The 16,818-nt window shown below is 43.3% G+C and overlaps 1 protein-coding gene across 5 annotated transcripts in view; it reads right to left on the bottom strand.

The window, feature by feature from the left end:
- CENPE (centromere protein E) overlaps positions 1–16,818 on the bottom strand; it is a 1,295,748-nt gene that overhangs the window by 1,158,415 nt on the left and 120,515 nt on the right. For all 5 annotated transcript variants that reach the window (XM_069241483.1, XM_069241500.1, XM_069241509.1 and 2 more), the window contains exons 11-12: positions 15,572–15,701; positions 15,001–15,126 (exon numbers count right to left, since the gene is read on the bottom strand). In XM_069241483.1, the coding sequence (XP_069097584.1) occupies positions 15,001–15,126; positions 15,572–15,701 (256 nt within the window). The remainder of the gene's footprint in view (positions 1–15,000; positions 15,127–15,571; positions 15,702–16,818) is intronic.

Below are 16,818 nucleotides of genomic sequence, written 5' to 3'. Positions count from 1 at the left end.
TGCACTAAACGGGGCACTGTCCTAGTGCAGGATCAGATCAGAGAACTCTGGATGACAAGAAAGGGTTACAGTCAACGTAGCTGTGATTAGAGTGCCAGGCAGCGAGCGTGAAACCTGTACCAACTCAGTGCGTTGACCATGTACGTCAGTAAGGGCCACTGTGGAATTAACGTTTGAGGACAAAGGGCCAAGACCTGTGCAGGTTATAGCAGCAATCGAATATGCCAATGAGGGGCTTCCAGGACAAGGTACTACAAAGTTGTGTCTGTCGTCCGGAAAACAAACTGCGACCTGCAAGTCAGAAATAAGCACTGAGAGCTGACCCCTGACCTGCCCAGTTGCCTCCAGTGGACGCTGGATGCTGCTCCGTCAATGGGACCCAGTCATCGAGCACTCAGATCAATCCAGCCAACCCCCAACCATGACCTGGGTGGGGGAAACTCTGAACTTACCATGCCAATGGAAACCAGAAGCACCTCCCACTGCTACTGGAGCAGGCTGTGCTGTTCCAAGACAGCGGGCACATGCTGGATGCTGCCATGCTACAAGCATGGAGGCTGACTCAATGGAACAGGACTGGAGCATTGCATGTGCCTGTGATCAGGGTACCCGCTGAAACACTAATCACTTCCTTGCTACAGGAGCAGGTAAAGACCCGATATGGGTTTGTCTAATCCCTGGGGACTTGCTTCCAAAGGTGCTTTGGCACCATAGACATTTTTGGCTGTTTAAGAGTCAGAGTGGATTCTTGAGCAAGGCCTACTAGTGAGCATTCCCTGAATGCAGATACCAATGGATGGGGACATAACTGAGCACAATAAGAGGGAATTGCTATTTAAACAGTAGAGCCCTGATTTCAAGGGGATTGTATTACTGTTTATGAATGCCATAATAGTTATTTGAATACGTAGAGTTAGAAATAAAATACTTTGGTATAAAAACAAGTATTTGACTGGGCATTTATTTACTAACAAGTGCACTTTGAGTTATGGTGTTCACTAACCTGTAGCTACACTCCCCTCCCACCCTGCTAACTCCCCTTCCCCACCAACACCCCCACCCCCACCCAAGGACACTTTGACTGCTTGTTCCATCAACCACTGAGTGCGCAGAAGGGGTTCTTGGCCCAGGTGCTCAAGATCCACAGTAGATTAGGTCCCAAAATATCAAGAGTAAAAAAAGCCTCAACCATCACTGTTTGGCTGGTAGACCCTGCAGAGACAAGATCATATACTTTCATGCAATGCTTAGTTTGGCTCCGTTACCCAATGTAATACAGTTAAGCCTGATATTGTGGAAATTAGACGGAATGAGTGACACCTATTAGTTATTAGCACAGAAATCTGTATATTTAGCCAAGTGTCACCTACCAAGATTGAAACGGAAGGTGGGATGGGGCAGAGAGATATGAAACACTCAGAGGGAATGGGTCAAGAGAGGACTGAGCATGGCTGAACCTGTGTAGCCTTTGATACAGGTGCACCAAACTCTACAGTTACAGATATCAGACACCACACAAGGGAGCAGTTGCTCGCTAGTCGCAAAACCATATTTCTCTGAGTGCTGTTTAGGTTATTCTTTTCCTATTTTCTCTGTCCCCTCTTAGACTGACTCAAATACACAGTAGACAGATACACTCCATACTCTAGGTAAATTTATGAAAAATACTGAAATATCACACTGCAAACAAGTACCGGGGACATGACCTAGGAGCTTCAGTTGTCACAAACCCCAATACACGCCACAACCCTGATTTATGACAGTTGAAGTGCACCAATATGCTTATCAGTCTAGCAAGGCCCGTAAATTCCACACATTCCAAGAGTAACCTTCATCTCATTTTGGTAATCTAGTGAACTAATGATATCTAAATCCCGGAAGATACTTTCTCTTTACGTTAACAGCTTCACGAGTTAGGAGAAGGGCACTCTTGTTTCTGAAATCCCAGCACTCTGACATAGCTCTGCTTCAAGAAATGCATCCAATCAACAGTGAATTTGGTAACGTCAGAAGGAAGTGCCTGGGAAAGGAGATGTGTGTGTATACAGCAACAATACAGTAGGAAACACCAATAACCCCCTTTGGAACATAGGAAGAGGAGTAATAATTTTGACTCGCACAAAGCACTTCCAGCAGGGATATGGAGCATCTACACCGACACTGATGGGCGATATGCTTTTGCAAAATTAAAAATCTAGACTACAACTTTAATAATTAGTATAAAGAACAGCAATCTGATCAGCAAACATGCATCTGTCCCAGGTGTTGAGGCAAGCATTTCCCCAAGCGAGCATCTGTTTGTGGTGCTGAGGTACAAACCAAGAAAAGGAGGGACCGGGAGAAGTTACTGGTCCAGTGTACACTCTCCAATCATTAGTAAATAAATACAAGTACACTGTTACAATCAAAATAAACAAACCAGGAGACCTATGATCTCAGGAGCTGGGACCCTCAAGCATCACTATGGATGACTAGTATCATCATTGGGAATAGCTCCTCACCAGGCCGGCACTGCAATGCCTGGTGGGCACCCCGATGTAGGGGGCTCTCAGCCGGATTCTCGTGATAGTGACTGGTAGGTTAAACTATCCAAAAAAGTCACCACCAATAAACAAAGAAAGTTTAAAATTGGTTATTCATCCACTCGACACCATCATTTAATCAATCTGATATGGTGGTGCTGAGGTAAACATTTCTGAACCGGCTCTTTCTTTAATTGGGTCGGAGCATATGCACCCGACGGGCACCTTCTCTGTGCCTTAATGCCTGAAGGGTTCTTATCAATTCACTTTCTGTTCTAAATCCCATTAAGACGAGCAGGCCTGAAGTTACCTTCCATGGGACTTCTTACGTAGGAGTGTACTTTCATTCAACTTGAGGCTGCCCCTTTCACATGTCCTGATGAATGCTCCTTGAGATGGTTTCAAGTAATCCCAACAATCTGGGTCAAAACATCGACGATATTATGTGTGTGTACCAATAAGAATATCCCCCTTGGACTTCTAAGAAATTTCCAGATGTCCTCTGTGTTGAGGATTTGTGTATGATATTTTGGAAAGACAGCTTGAAGTCTACTGTAGCACAGCCTACTTTTAGTGTATTTTATATGAACAGTAACTTTAATTTTTCACTATTCATCTTCTTGACAAAGGTGTCCAAGCCATTTGGATTCTGTATCCAGGATACACTGAGTCAAGCATTAACTCAGGAGAGGAAGTCTTGGACCACCAAGGTCTCTGGGGTGGGGCGGTAGGTGAGAAAACTCTGGTCCCTTTGTGCAGGGCTTGGGCCAGGCCACAAAGAAGACATCTGTAAGGGCTTCATTAAGTAAGGAGAGGTTCGGAAGGGGCAACTCCTGGCTGAAGTACCTCAATCAAGATAGCCTTGACTGCCTAGACCTCAGCCTCCCTCCACACCACCATTGGAAAAGAGGATTCCCCCACTATGTAGAGAAAGTGGGAGGAGAGACCAAGCCAGTGTCCAGTTAGGTTCCCAAAAAACTGGCCTCCACCAATTCCACATACCAGTTGTCCTCTGGTTCAAGGGAGTTGTAGTTTTCATAAGGATCCTAAGACACACCCCACCCCCATCTCCAACTGTCTCTTTCTGTAGGTCTATCAAAAGAAAATGGTACTGGCTCCAACTAAAAAGGTATGATACTGGCTAGTGCTGGAGTCTAATGACACCCATCTGGCTCCATATCAGAGTCTGGAATGACAGGTTAAGCGCCATCACGGGCACTGGTGGCACCAGAACAATGGCACTAGAGTGGGCTCAATGGAAGGTCACAGCCTCCTGGGTGGAGCCAGTCCAGATTAGACTCCGGATCTATGGGCCTCGACTGATGCAGACTGCAGACCCAACGTCAGGAATCCAGTTGGGTTCCCTTCTAAGCCCATGGGGCCCAAACATGTTCCAGAGGGGTCAAGTAGCCCATATAGGAGGTGCATAGCCTCATAAGAATGAGTTGGGAGGGGAGTCGCTCCGGCTCAGGGTAACTCAGATGCGGGAAACAGACCCAGGCACAAACTGCTCGGATGGTGTCATTGTTCTCACAGACCAGCACAGTCAAGTCAAAGATCGCTTTGACGACTTTCTGTGGGACTTAGCAGACGACTATCTCCTGGACCGGGTCTGCAAGTGGTCTTGGGACCTTCAGCACAACTGGGATTTTTAACCAAAACAGTGGTCACTGACGTCAGGTAACAAGGAGCTTCAAAGTGCACGGCGCCTTGGAATTCATGGCACAGACGTCCTCACAGTTCTTGGAGTCATGGTCCTGCTCCAAACATCAGACAAACCAAGTGTTGGTCTGACAGACATCTGCCTGTGACAGGCACCATTTTTTTTTTTTTTTAAGGCAACATTATTGGCACGCCAGGAGAAAAGCTTCTAAATACAAAACAAATTGTTGAAAAAAGTCAGTCAAAAAATTTAGTGCAGGAAGTTCTCTCTGCATCTGCACTCACTGGTACGTAAAGAAAATAACTGATGTCAGTGTTCTGTGGGTGATGCCTATATAGCCACTGTGTACATCATTTTCAGTATAGGAGACAAAAGGCACTACCTATTAGCGCTCAGGGGCGTACTGCTCAAAGATTTCCAGATCCAGTCTGACTGCTGGGGAAAATTCTAAGGTAAGGAATCTAGGTTAGAAAACGCTCAGATAGTCGATTATGTTGTTGTTTTATGGTAATTTAATATGGAAATCTTGCCGGATTAGAATCATTGACATTAGCAACGAAATGTGCTCCTGGAGTGGAGAAAAGGAATACATAACTTACCCTGTAAGCATCTGTTTGTGGCATGTAGTGCTGCAGATTCACATGTCTGCACATTCCTTCCATCTAATTTTGGGTCTGGGTGTTTTCAAGTTTTATTTTTTTTTATTTTTGAAGAAGTCTTTGGAGTCACGAGGGCTAGTGAGTCCTCCTCTCAGTGGTAATGCACATGGGCATAAACTCCATTGTTAGACTGTTCCTACAAGAGGCTGAGAATGGAGTGTATAAGTGTAAGTAATGAGATGTCCGTGTGAACACAGTGTAAGACAACAGCAAAAGCCACATGTCTGGGGAGGAGGGTGTGTGCACGTGCATCTACAGCATTACGTGCCACAAACAGATGCTTACAGGGAAAGTAACATTCCGTTCGAGGCATGTGTGGCTGCCCCTCCACCCCCTTCCAGAAGCCCCCCCCCTCCCACAAAAGCCCCCCGAGTCCCCTTCCACAAGCCCCACCATGTAACACTGCCTGATCTATGTTGGCTTGTTGGTGTGCTAAAACATCCACACAATGTTTGGTGAATGTGTGTGGTGTGGGCCATGTAATATTTACACTGAAGCCTATGAAATCTTAGCACCACAGCAGTATGTGCAGCCGTTTGGCCATTACAGGAGGACCGGTGCTGCTTAATTCCTGGCCAAAGTACAGCCATGAACCTACACATAGGTTAGCTCATGTACTACACACTGCAGAGAAAAGACAAGGATCTTGTACTGGCCTCAGTCGATTCTGCTAAACCATTTGATACACTTGATTAGACTTATCTGATGCTGGTCCTGAGACCTATGGAGTTTGATAACTTTTTTGTGTTTAGGTCCAGCTCCTGTAGTGACCCCAGGGCAAGGGTTAGAAATGGAAGGGTAGTATCTGCAGGATGGGAAGTGGAGGGCAGCACTGGGCAGGGATATCCTCCTTTCGCCATTGCTCTTTGCCCTAGCACTGGAAAGTCTGTCCGTTATGCTCCGGAAAGACCCTGGAGACCAGGGCATTGAGATTGGCATCTCCATCCACTTATTATATGCTGTTGATGCACTTTTTTTTTTATCTGAAGAGGCGAGGGGGACTGTTCCACAATTGCTGGCTAGTCTTCACAAGTTTAGAGAGATTGCTGGACTTACGATCAACAGGAACAAAACACTGTTGTTCCCACTGGGGATGCTAAAAACTGTTCCTAAATCTGGATTGCCTAATGTAGACTTAAAGCCACCACAAAATATAGTGGATGGTTTAACATCATCAGCTTTTAGAACATGCTACAACTGCGATCACGAAGATGGTCTTTCTACCCAGACGCCTTTATGTAGTTCAGAACTCACTGAGCAAGTTTACTCGAGATAACGTTGAGGCACTGGATAGGCTATCATTTCCTCAGTATGGGCGAGAAAGAGAAGCAGATTAAGACTTGATACTCTTTGTAGGAGAGTGGCTGTAGAACAAACACCGGGAGATCTGTATCCTGGGAAGCAGTTTTTTTTCCACTCACAGAGGCCTGTGAGGCGTTCTCGGGGGAGTGGGGTGAGGAGTATGGGGCCAAGCTTGCAAAGACAGCCAGGGAATTAAGTTCTCCGAAACGCTTCTTCAAACAGAATTGGCAGATGGTGCTGACAGTGGGTGCCATCTGACAACTCCTGTCAATATTTTATAAGCCACTACAGGCCTAAAACTAGACAGGCATAGAATGTTAAACTGGAGGATCTACTGACAGACAGAGTGAAGAGGGATGTGTTGGCTGACCAAAAGGATATCAGGCCACACCAGGTTCAAACTGATGCACTTCAACTATATACACTGCATTTACCCAACTCCGATTAAACTACATCAAATGTGTGCAGGGAGGGTGGCTACATGTCTGCGATGTGGAGTGGACAGTGTTTCCCTCCTACACCGGGAGTGGATGTGTAGACAAGTTCATGCTTTTTGGACATCAGTGGTGATGTGGTTGAGGGTGGCGACTGGGATACTAGAAGACATCCTGCAACACTGGTTTTTGGGCATATTAAGGAAACCCAGAGGGGAAAAAAATGCAGTGGAAATTGACACCTTGCATTGGTTCTAGCAAAGAGATGTATAGCCATAGCATGGCTGGCAGACAGGCCCTTTGATAACTCTGGGGCTTGGCACTGTTGAATGGACGTTGGCAGGAGTCTCACATTTGACTGTCGAGAAAGAACAAGAGGGTGCTAGACAACCTGGATACCAGTCTGTCACCTTCCTGGAGACAGGAGAGGGGACCATACACACGGGAGAAAGAATATAGGGATCTAAAAATGGTACATGAGACCCTGGAGTGGGAATGCAGCTGACAGATTGGGAGGGACAGAGTAACTGGTAAAAGATTTCCCGGCTCTAGGAGACAGGGAGGGACAAAGTGTCTGGTAAGAGGGATACTGGGTAGGTCTACAGACAACAGAAATAGCAGGAGTTTTCTCATGACCCTCTACTGGGTGGAGTAGCCCCACATCTGGTATACAAAGTTGGATTAATCCTTAGATAAAGTTGGAGAATGTGAGTGAACACTGATGTTGTTGCCTATGGCTTTTGTTATATGTAACATGCTCATGAAAACATTTTTTTTTTTAAAACAATCAAAGCATGCTGTATATCTGTAGGTCCTACAAGAAGGAGCATTATGGGGCACACTGGATTCTTTCCCAGAGAGCAAACAAGGTTACAGTAGACAAGGTGTGAGCAGACAATGGAGTTGAAAATGTGTATCAGTGCTGATAGTTCCTCCCTCTGACAGCAACATGGGTCTTCACACATCAACACCGTCACTCACTCTGCACCTCTCACTCCACTCAGTTTATCAAAGACTCTTCCCTGCACAGTCACTTACTCCACCTACATGAGATATCTGGCAGTCTGTGCCCCAAAGTCCAACCTTCCAAACCGTGTTCATGAAACCATGTTATTCTGATAGTGTGCCCAATTCCTCTACCTCAGTAGTGAGGCTCATTCAGAACCCCACCCACCACACCTCAATTTCTGCTGGGGATCCTCCTCCCCACATGCCCACAAAGAAAGCTCCCCTTGAGAGTGCTGGTGAGACTCCTCCAACAATTATCAGGTCTGCCAAATAAGGAAGAATATCTAGGTACTACTAATCCTCTTTATGTAGTTATGTCTCTCCTAGAAACCTCAATTTGGAATAACATCATTCAGTGCTCTATCATGCCCATTCTTAATGGGTATATTTACCATAACACAATCACTATTTACTACAAGCATTAAAGACGTATTATTCAATCACTAACTTAGTATATCTTTTCTTAGAGGGAAAGGTTAAATATTCTCATATGAACAGTTCTTTCAAAGATGCCTCTGCAAAGCTATTTTGGTATCTCAAGTAAACAATCTGTATTTATTTGCATTGTCTTACCAAACGTTTTCACAAAGTTTCATCTACTAGATAATTATTCGCCTCCTCAAGATAGATGTTCAGTTATGGTATCTGTTAATAAAACCTAATAACTAATTGTTTATTAGTCACTGATTTCCTAAAAGAAATTACTTACCTGTAACTGCAGTTATCCAGTATTGGTATCTTTCATAGATTCACATGCTTGAATCTTCCCCGAAGTGGGAGTCCCACGGTATCATATAAAGCAGTATGCAACAACCACAGAGGCCACAATGAAAATAGGCCTTAAATATGCTAGTCTATCCACGTCCTTTCTTAAAATGGACCAAGCTTGAGCCATAACCAATCAGGTGACAACACTCCCAAGAGAAGCTCCCTTTCTCAGATTTTCAGCACAAGAGTGAATTATGTATCCTGAGTTAGTAAAGGGAGCCTTTAAGGGGAGGAGGGTGGGTGGCATGTGAATCTATGAGAGATACCAATACTGGATAACCGCAGTTACACGCAAGTAACAGATTTCTTGTCCAGTATTGGATCTTTCATAGATTCACATGCTTGAATCAGAACAAGAAGCAGAATTAACTATGCAGAGTAAGAAAATCGTAGCAGATGGTTGGTATGAAATAATTTTTTCCCATCATATATCATAACTTATATAAAGTAGTCAATTACCCAACACTGTATACAGAAATAGCAATAAGTATTAGAAATAAGATTAATTACTATAGAGGCTCACCTTACTGGAACAAATGGCGTAGAACTGCTTGACCCACGGCTGCATCAGTTCTATGCATGGCCTGGAGGCAGTAGTGTTTCATGAACGAGTGGGTACTCTTCCAAGTAGCAGCACTGCATATTTGTTCTAACGGAACTCCAGCAAACAGAGCAGCAGAGGTAGATACTGTCCACGTTTAATGTGCTCTAGACTGCCTTTCTAGAGGTTTTCTTGCTGCAGAATGGCAGAACTGGATGGTTGCCGATCGCCATCTTGCTATTGTTGTCTTTGTTACTGCAGTGCCCTGTCGCCCAGGTCCGTAGGACATTAATATCTTATCAGACTTGCAAAATGTTTTAGTTCATTGAAGACAGAACTTAAGATATCTCTTTACATCCAACATGTGGAGGGACTGTTCTGCTGGGGATGTTGGATTGGGAAAATATGTTCGGAGAATATCTGGTTGAGATAAAATTGAGAAGGAACTTTAGGAATGAATTTTGGATTTGTTTTGAGAATGACAAAACCCTCAGTAAAACGTAGAAAAGGGTTTTGTGTAGTGAAAGCTTGGATTTCACCGACTCTTCTGGTGGAAGTGATCGCTAGTAGGAAAGCTATCTTCCAAGTAAGAAACTTGGTCTGCCTTATGGAGATGTTCAAACAGAGGTCATTAATTGTGAGTGTACTAAATTGAGGTGCCATTCAGGAGGGGGCAACATTACTGGAGGAAAGACACTGAATAAACCTCTCATGAATTGCTTAATTAGTCGTGATAAACAAAGGGAGGCCTCGTCTGAAGTACGTCTGTATGTTGAAAATGCTGCTAAATGCACTTTCACTGAGGAATGCATGAGCCCGGATTTCACTAGCATTAACAGATAAGGTAATATTTGTTCTGAAGAAACCTCATAAGGGTGTAAGTTATTTTGTTAACACCAACAACAGAACCGCTTCCACTTAGGTCAATAGGTTTTGTTTGTACTTTCCGCTCTCACTTTAGAAAGTACGTTTCTACATTCTGGAGTGATCTTCAGATGCTATAATTCAGGAGCCATGCATGCAAGTACAGTGATGTCGGATCAGGATGAAATATCTCCCCTTGATGCATTGATAGTAGCACTGGAGTTGGTGGGAGGCATATCAGCGTGGCTTCTGACATCAGGAGTAGCTCCGTGTACCAGAACTGCCTGGGCCATTTGGGAGCAATTAATATAAGGCAACAGGGTTCTTTCTACCTTCCTCTTGGCAAAGACTTCGAAAAACAATGGGATTTGGGGGGGGGGGGGGGGGGGGGGGGGAAGCATATGCATAGATCCAGGACATTGCATCGAAAGGGCATTCCCCCAAGATCCTGGAAGGAGATACCGACTTGCGTTAAATTGGCATTTCTGTTTGTTACAAAAAGATCTAGAGTTGGCCTCCCCCATGTTGCAAATATTTTGTCTAGTTGGGTTTGATTCAGTTCCCATTCGTGACCATTGCTGTTGGCCCTGCTGAGTGCATCCGCTAACGTGCTATGTGTTCCTGAGACGTGCTCGACCTTCAAGGAGATGTTGTGGCTTGCTAGCCAGTTCCATAGCTCGTGGGCTTCTTGTGAGAGTGTTATGGATTTCATGCTTCCCTGCTTGTTGATATAATACATGCTGGTTGTGTTGTCTGTCCGCACCAGCACTCAAAAGCCTTGTATCCTTGGGAGGAAGGCCTGCAATGCAAGAAAGGTGGCTTTGAGTTTCGGGCTGTTGATGTGCATCAGCTTTTGTTGGTTTAACCATTTCCCCTGGATTTGCAGATCTTGAAGAAAACATCCCTATCCTTCCATTGATGCATCTGTTGGAATTATGAACTGTTGAGAAAGATGAGATTGGTGAGCCCACCAGTCCAATGCCTTTATCATCTTTGGAGTAACGAAAATGCGATCTTCGAACAATGCTTTTGATTGGTTCCACTGAACTTGCAATTCCTCTTGCAACGGTCTCATTTTGAGACGTGCATTCAGGACTAGGTTGATTATGGTAGACAGCTAGAACCGATTTTTAGAACCTCACTGAAATGGACTTCCTGCTTGATATTGTTGTGGCCAAAGAAGTCAGTCACTTTTGTCATTCCTCTGTGAGGAAAGCCTTGTTGTGCTGTGTGTCCAGAACAGCTCTGGGAAACGTCATTCTGAGTGGGTATAGTGAAAGATTTTTTCATTGACTGAGACCTAATTTTTGAAAGGGCGTAAGGCAGTCCTTTGTCGCTTTGAGTGTTTTTTTGTGGGGTTGACGTTTTTAGTAGCCAGTGGTCTAGGTATGGAAAAAACGGATAACCTTGTTTCCAGATAACGGCTGCTAAAAACTTGGTGAAAATGCATGGGGCTGACTTGAGTCCAAAAGGAAGGACTCAAAACTGATAGTGAGTACTAGCTACTGTGAACCGAAGATATTTGCGATGCTTAGGATGAATGGGATATGAAAGTATGCATCTTCCAAGTCAAGAGAGATCATATAGTCTACGTTGTTTAGGAGATTTAATACGTCTGAAAGTGATCATTCAGAAAGCTTACTTGCGGAGGTATTTGTTTAAATGCCGCAGGTCTAGAATAGGTCTCCATTCCCCCGTTTTCATCACACAAGTTAAAAATAGGAATTCCCTCTGAGCCATTGGAACTTTCTCTACTGCTACTTTGTGAATCAATTTGGTTTCTTTTTTCAGTAAGTGAAGATAAGGGGAATGTGCCCCTTTTGGGGGGTGTTTGGTGGTTTTAGTGTGAATTCCAAGGTGTGGTCATAAGCAACTATGTCCAATACCCATTGATTAAAGGTGATAGTTTTCCAGTTGGAGATCTTTAGATATGTTGCCCCTACTTGATGATGGGAAGGTTAAGAAGCTGGTACTTGGACTGGGCCATTGTTTGCGTCCTGTGTGTCTGGATTGATGAGGATCTCTGGCGAGATCCCAGTTCAGAGAAACCAGTCGTCGTTGGTTGACAATACGTTTGCGGTGCTCTGTATTGAGTGGAAAGGTTGAAATTGTTGGAGCAGTAGTATGAACCTCTATAGCTAGAAAAACCTCACCCCTCTGTCCTTCTGAACAGCAATCTTCTATACTATAAGGCACCTATGGATTTGGCAGTGTCTGTCTAATGGCAAGAAGAGCCTCGTCTATGTGCTTGCCAAAGAGCATATCACAGTCATAAGCCATATCCAGAATCTTCGTTTGCACTTCCGGTTGAAATGAAGTGGCTTTGAACACCTGCCAGCTGCCTGAACCCTGCTGAGGCGATATCCATGGCTGTGTCAATCTCAGAAGAGGCCCGTTCTCCTTCCTGTAAGATCTTTTACGCGTCCAGTCTTTGGTCCCCTGGAATGGGATACATCATAGATTTGAAGTCGGACCACATCTGCCTGTCATATCGTACCAGGATAGCCAAGGCCTTAGCAGCCCTCACTGTAACGGCCGACACGAGGTAAACTTTTTTGCCTACAGTGTCAAGGTGTCATCCGTCTATCAGGTGGTACTGAGATGGGAGCCGCTGGATTAGATCTTCTCTGCGCAGCTTGAGCAACAACAGAATCCAGCCTAGGATGTCTTGTGGGGCATGCAGGGGAATCATCAGGGGCCCTGTATTTTTTGTTCATACGGGGCAGGACTGCTGGTACTGTAGCAAGGTTCTTCATGATTCTATTACCCTCCTGCCATAAGTGGTCAATGATTGGGATGGACCTTACTGATTTCCATGCCTGGTCCTTAAAATCATATGGGAAGCAATCCGAATGCTTCACTGTTATGGGTAGGTGAAATCTTTCCACTGCCCTAGCCATAATACAATAAAAAAACAGCAATGTCTTCTGGAGGGGTGTCAGCCGGAGGGTGTTGAGGTGGCGATGGAGTAGGGATATTGTAATCATCCCAGTCTGGTTGAGCCGGTAGTTCGCCTTCTTCTCTGGCCTCATCTTCCGATGTGGAAGGATCGTCTCTGGGACGGGAGACAGCACATGAAGGTGGCGTCATTTTAGGCATAGCTGGAGGCGGGATATTTGATAATGGAATAGGAACTGTACATGGAGGGGTTGATGGTGGTACCCCAGTCTGTGGAGGGAAACGCTATCTGTAGTCTCATATGTCTTGAAGATCCTTTAAAAAGCAAGGCATAAATACATGTTCCAGAGAGCGATGGGGATTCGAATAGTATTGTTGGTGCTCAGTGTAGAGGGTTGATGATAGTATCCTTCAAAGTCCTGACTCTGGTCACCCTCATAATACTCTTCCTCCTGATACTTAACATGGAGTTCTGAAGGACTATGAGCTGGTCCAAAAGGTTCTTCTTCATCTGACTCTTCCATGTCTAAAAGTTGACCTGGGAGAGGTGAAATGTTCGATGTGTATGCCAGAGCAGGCTTACAGAATATTTTCATTTTTTATCTTGTGTACAGTGTCGACGTCTGTGGTATCGTCGACAGTGGTGTTGACGTCAACGGTGTCGTCGACGAGGTCTTAGGCACTGAAGACATCAACGATGTGATGTTTACAGTCGTCATTGGGGAAACAGTCGCCGCTGGAAGTGAGGCGCCTTTCATTTCAGAGGTTCTCGTGGACGATATGAGAACCCGAAGCAAAGGTGTGGTCGTCTTCGTTAGTGTAGACAGTCTCGCCAACGATACGGTGGTGATGGTTGTCGTTAACAATGCTGCCATAGACTGATTTTGTCATCAATGAGGTTAGGAAAGATTTTTCCTCCTGACGTGGACGTGTCTGAGGTAACTAACTTTTTGCTCCTGTGGCTTACATGGAGTTGCTGGGGCAGATGAAGCTACCTCTAGACAAGTGTTTTTCTCTTTTCTTAGAATCCCTCGACTGGTGGTGAATTTTAAGTGATTTTCTGCTCTCCTCAGAAGTTCCCTCGAAAGATCTAGATCACTTGTGTGACTTAGGCGCAGTCACTATCTTCATCAGAAGATGTTTTTTGGGATTTAGTTTTCTGTAGTCACAGCAATAACCTGCCCTCTCCGCTTCTCAAAGTCTTAGGTGGAAAAGTATGACAGATTTTGCATTCCTTGCTTTATGAGTAGGGTGAAGGCCATAAACACAATTTTTATGTGGAACATCCACAGGGACTCTTTTTCCCACAGGTCTTGTGGGAACGAAAGAGGCCTTTAGAATCAGACATAATTGGAATAAATGAAAATCCAATACTTTTTTGAAGTAATTTGTGGGAAAAAACTGAGCAGAGCTCATGGAGACTCCCTTCACACTCGACGTACAGTGAAAATCTGAGAAAGAGAGCCTTTCTTGGGAGTGTTCTACAGAGTGCTGTTGCCTGACTGGTTATGGTTCAAGTTTGGTCCAGTTTAAGAAAGAACAAGGATATAGCAAATTTAAGGCCTATTTGCATTGTAGCCTCCGTGGTTGTTGCATACAGCTTTATAGGATACCGTGGGACTCCCACTTTGATGACTGGGAATATACAAGCATGTGAATCTATGAAAGATCCAATACTGGATAATTGCACTTTTCCTAAAATACTACCATTTCTTCTAATTGCTACATTTTTGTTTATTTAAACCAAATAAATAATGTATTAAAACAGCAGGTAAATGTATAACTCCAAGGACAGCTGATAAAAACCCTCATCTATAACCCTGATGCAATTGTCCCTCAAAATCACAACATCTGAGGTCTTGTGCTCAATGTGGTCAGAAAAACCACTACTATACTAGAATGAGCCCTCAACCCACAAGAAAGGACTCACTCTGATATGAAACCCATTTACGAAGAGTCACTGTATACATGCTGTTGATAAATAAGATTTGTAATTACATTCTGGGTATTTTTTAAATGGGGCTTCTGGGTTTCATGTCGAATTGAGGTGTGCATACAAAGGACCAATATGTAAGCGATTTGAAAATGCAAAAGTACAATAACTTGCATAACCATGCCCTACTTCAGTTTTAAATATATTCTAAGATTTATACATGTGAGATGGCTTCTCTTTAGCAGTTCCAAATCTAAAACACTACTTCATTAACAGCTCATCAGTGAAAATAAAGTTTTATAAACAGTAAGAACGTGATTGCCTTAAAACTTTTAAGAAAATACAACTTATCTTCATCTAGTACCGTTCCATCAATTATTTTCTGCTTTTAGCTCTATATTAACATACCTCCAGCTCCTCCAATTGCTTCTTTAGGTCCAAAATTTCCTTTCGATATCTCTTCAAAAGAGCTTCATCATCCAATACCTCATTAACATGAGGTGTATTCTTCATGTTTTTGGCAGTACTGGCAAACTGCAACATCATACTTTGCATTAGTTTAGAATAGTACAAAGATATTGCAAAGATATTTTAAGAGAAGAATAAGAAACCACCTGTTTACTTCAAACTGGCTCATACAAGCCTACTGAAGAGATAAACAGTTAGGCTCCTATGCTTTTGAGTTGAGCTTTCTACAATAACACTGCATGTCCATGATATGCAGATCAATATTGCACATTGTAGTATTACAGAGAGATAAGACTCGCCAGTGACCGAAAATAGTTAAGTATTAAGCTACTATGAAACTGCCTTTCTAGCAAATAAAGTGCAAAGTAAAAATTATATTCTTTAAATTGGAGGATAATACTCATTGAGATGGCTTCAATTAGAAATCACCTCTCAAAGCAAAAGAATTCAATCATAAATGCAGGCAGTTAAGCCTACACGCTTAAAGTGCTTGCGTGTAACTTTGTCTTACCTGGAGAGTACTAAGAGTTTCATCAAAAGACACAGGCGTTATTGTGCAGATGATGACTGTTTTTGCATTGCCCCCCAAGGAGTTTTGGAGAATTCTTGTCAGCTTACTGTCTCTGTAATTAATAAACCCTCTGTAAAAAGGAAGATTGATCAAACAGAATAGTTAAAATGCACTCCATCATGATTCAAGACAAAGCATCTCAAGACTTAAAGTACAACTTCAAAAAGGATGAGCAGTCACCTATATTACTACACACACACACACACACACACACACACACACAGAAAAAATAAAGGTTAAAATGGCGTAGTTAAGTGAGAATGTCAGTTAAAAACTTACATTATAAACTCCAAAAAAAACTATAATTCACCACCATGCACAGGGTTGTCTTCAATGACGTAATCTCAGAAGTCGCACTGATGTCATCAATGAAGTCACAGAACGTGTTATGAGTAATGTCTTGGAATGTATTGTGTTATATATGAGGTAATAAGCAGTGCATGGCGAGGGTGCGAGTTAGTTACTTCAGTTAACTAGAACTGGTGACATTTAGTATTTTAAGTTTAACATGTAACGTTTTAACTGACATTTTCACCCAACTATAACATGGGTATATATAACTTATTTTTTGCAGTGAATTTCTCATGTTTTATCATTAAAAAAAAGTAAAGCAAGATATTATTACAACTCTTAACATCACGTTCACCTTTGTTAAAAAAAAAAAAAAAACATAGAACTTCACTGAAACAAAGTAATTTTACTACCATACCTTACTAAGGCTCCCCCATGTTGCGTACAGCCTGTGGCCAGACCCTGCCCAGGCTCTGCTCTCAACCCACCTTGTGCGGCCAACCTCCCCCTGCCGCTTGGCACTGCTTGTACCTGCACATATTACATCACTCATGATATGTTCTATGACTGCATTGATAACCTACCGAATTACATCTGAAAATTACATCATTGAGAACACTGAGCATGGCAGGGTATTAGTTATAGTTAAGCTGACTACTGTGAGTAACCTGGGGAGTATTATATTGTGGGGTTGAGAGACCCACTTTAGGACCAGTCAGGTTTCGTTTGTTAAGTCTTCTCAACTAGTTGTGGCTCCGAGCAGTCAGGCTTGCACAAAGTAAATTGTGTAAAGCATTTTAAACAGCACCAACATAATTGAGCAAGAAAGAAACAAGACACTCAAGAAATCTGATATCAATATATAAAATTGATTCAATTTTTATGACTTTTTAGAC

Source organism: Pleurodeles waltl, chromosome 1_2, assembly GCF_031143425.1.
Source record: "Pleurodeles waltl isolate 20211129_DDA chromosome 1_2, aPleWal1.hap1.20221129, whole genome shotgun sequence".
NCBI lineage: Eukaryota > Metazoa > Chordata > Amphibia > Caudata > Salamandridae > Pleurodeles > Pleurodeles waltl.
Note: the sequence above shows the minus strand (reverse complement) of the source record. Positions and strands in the feature narration are given on the sequence as shown.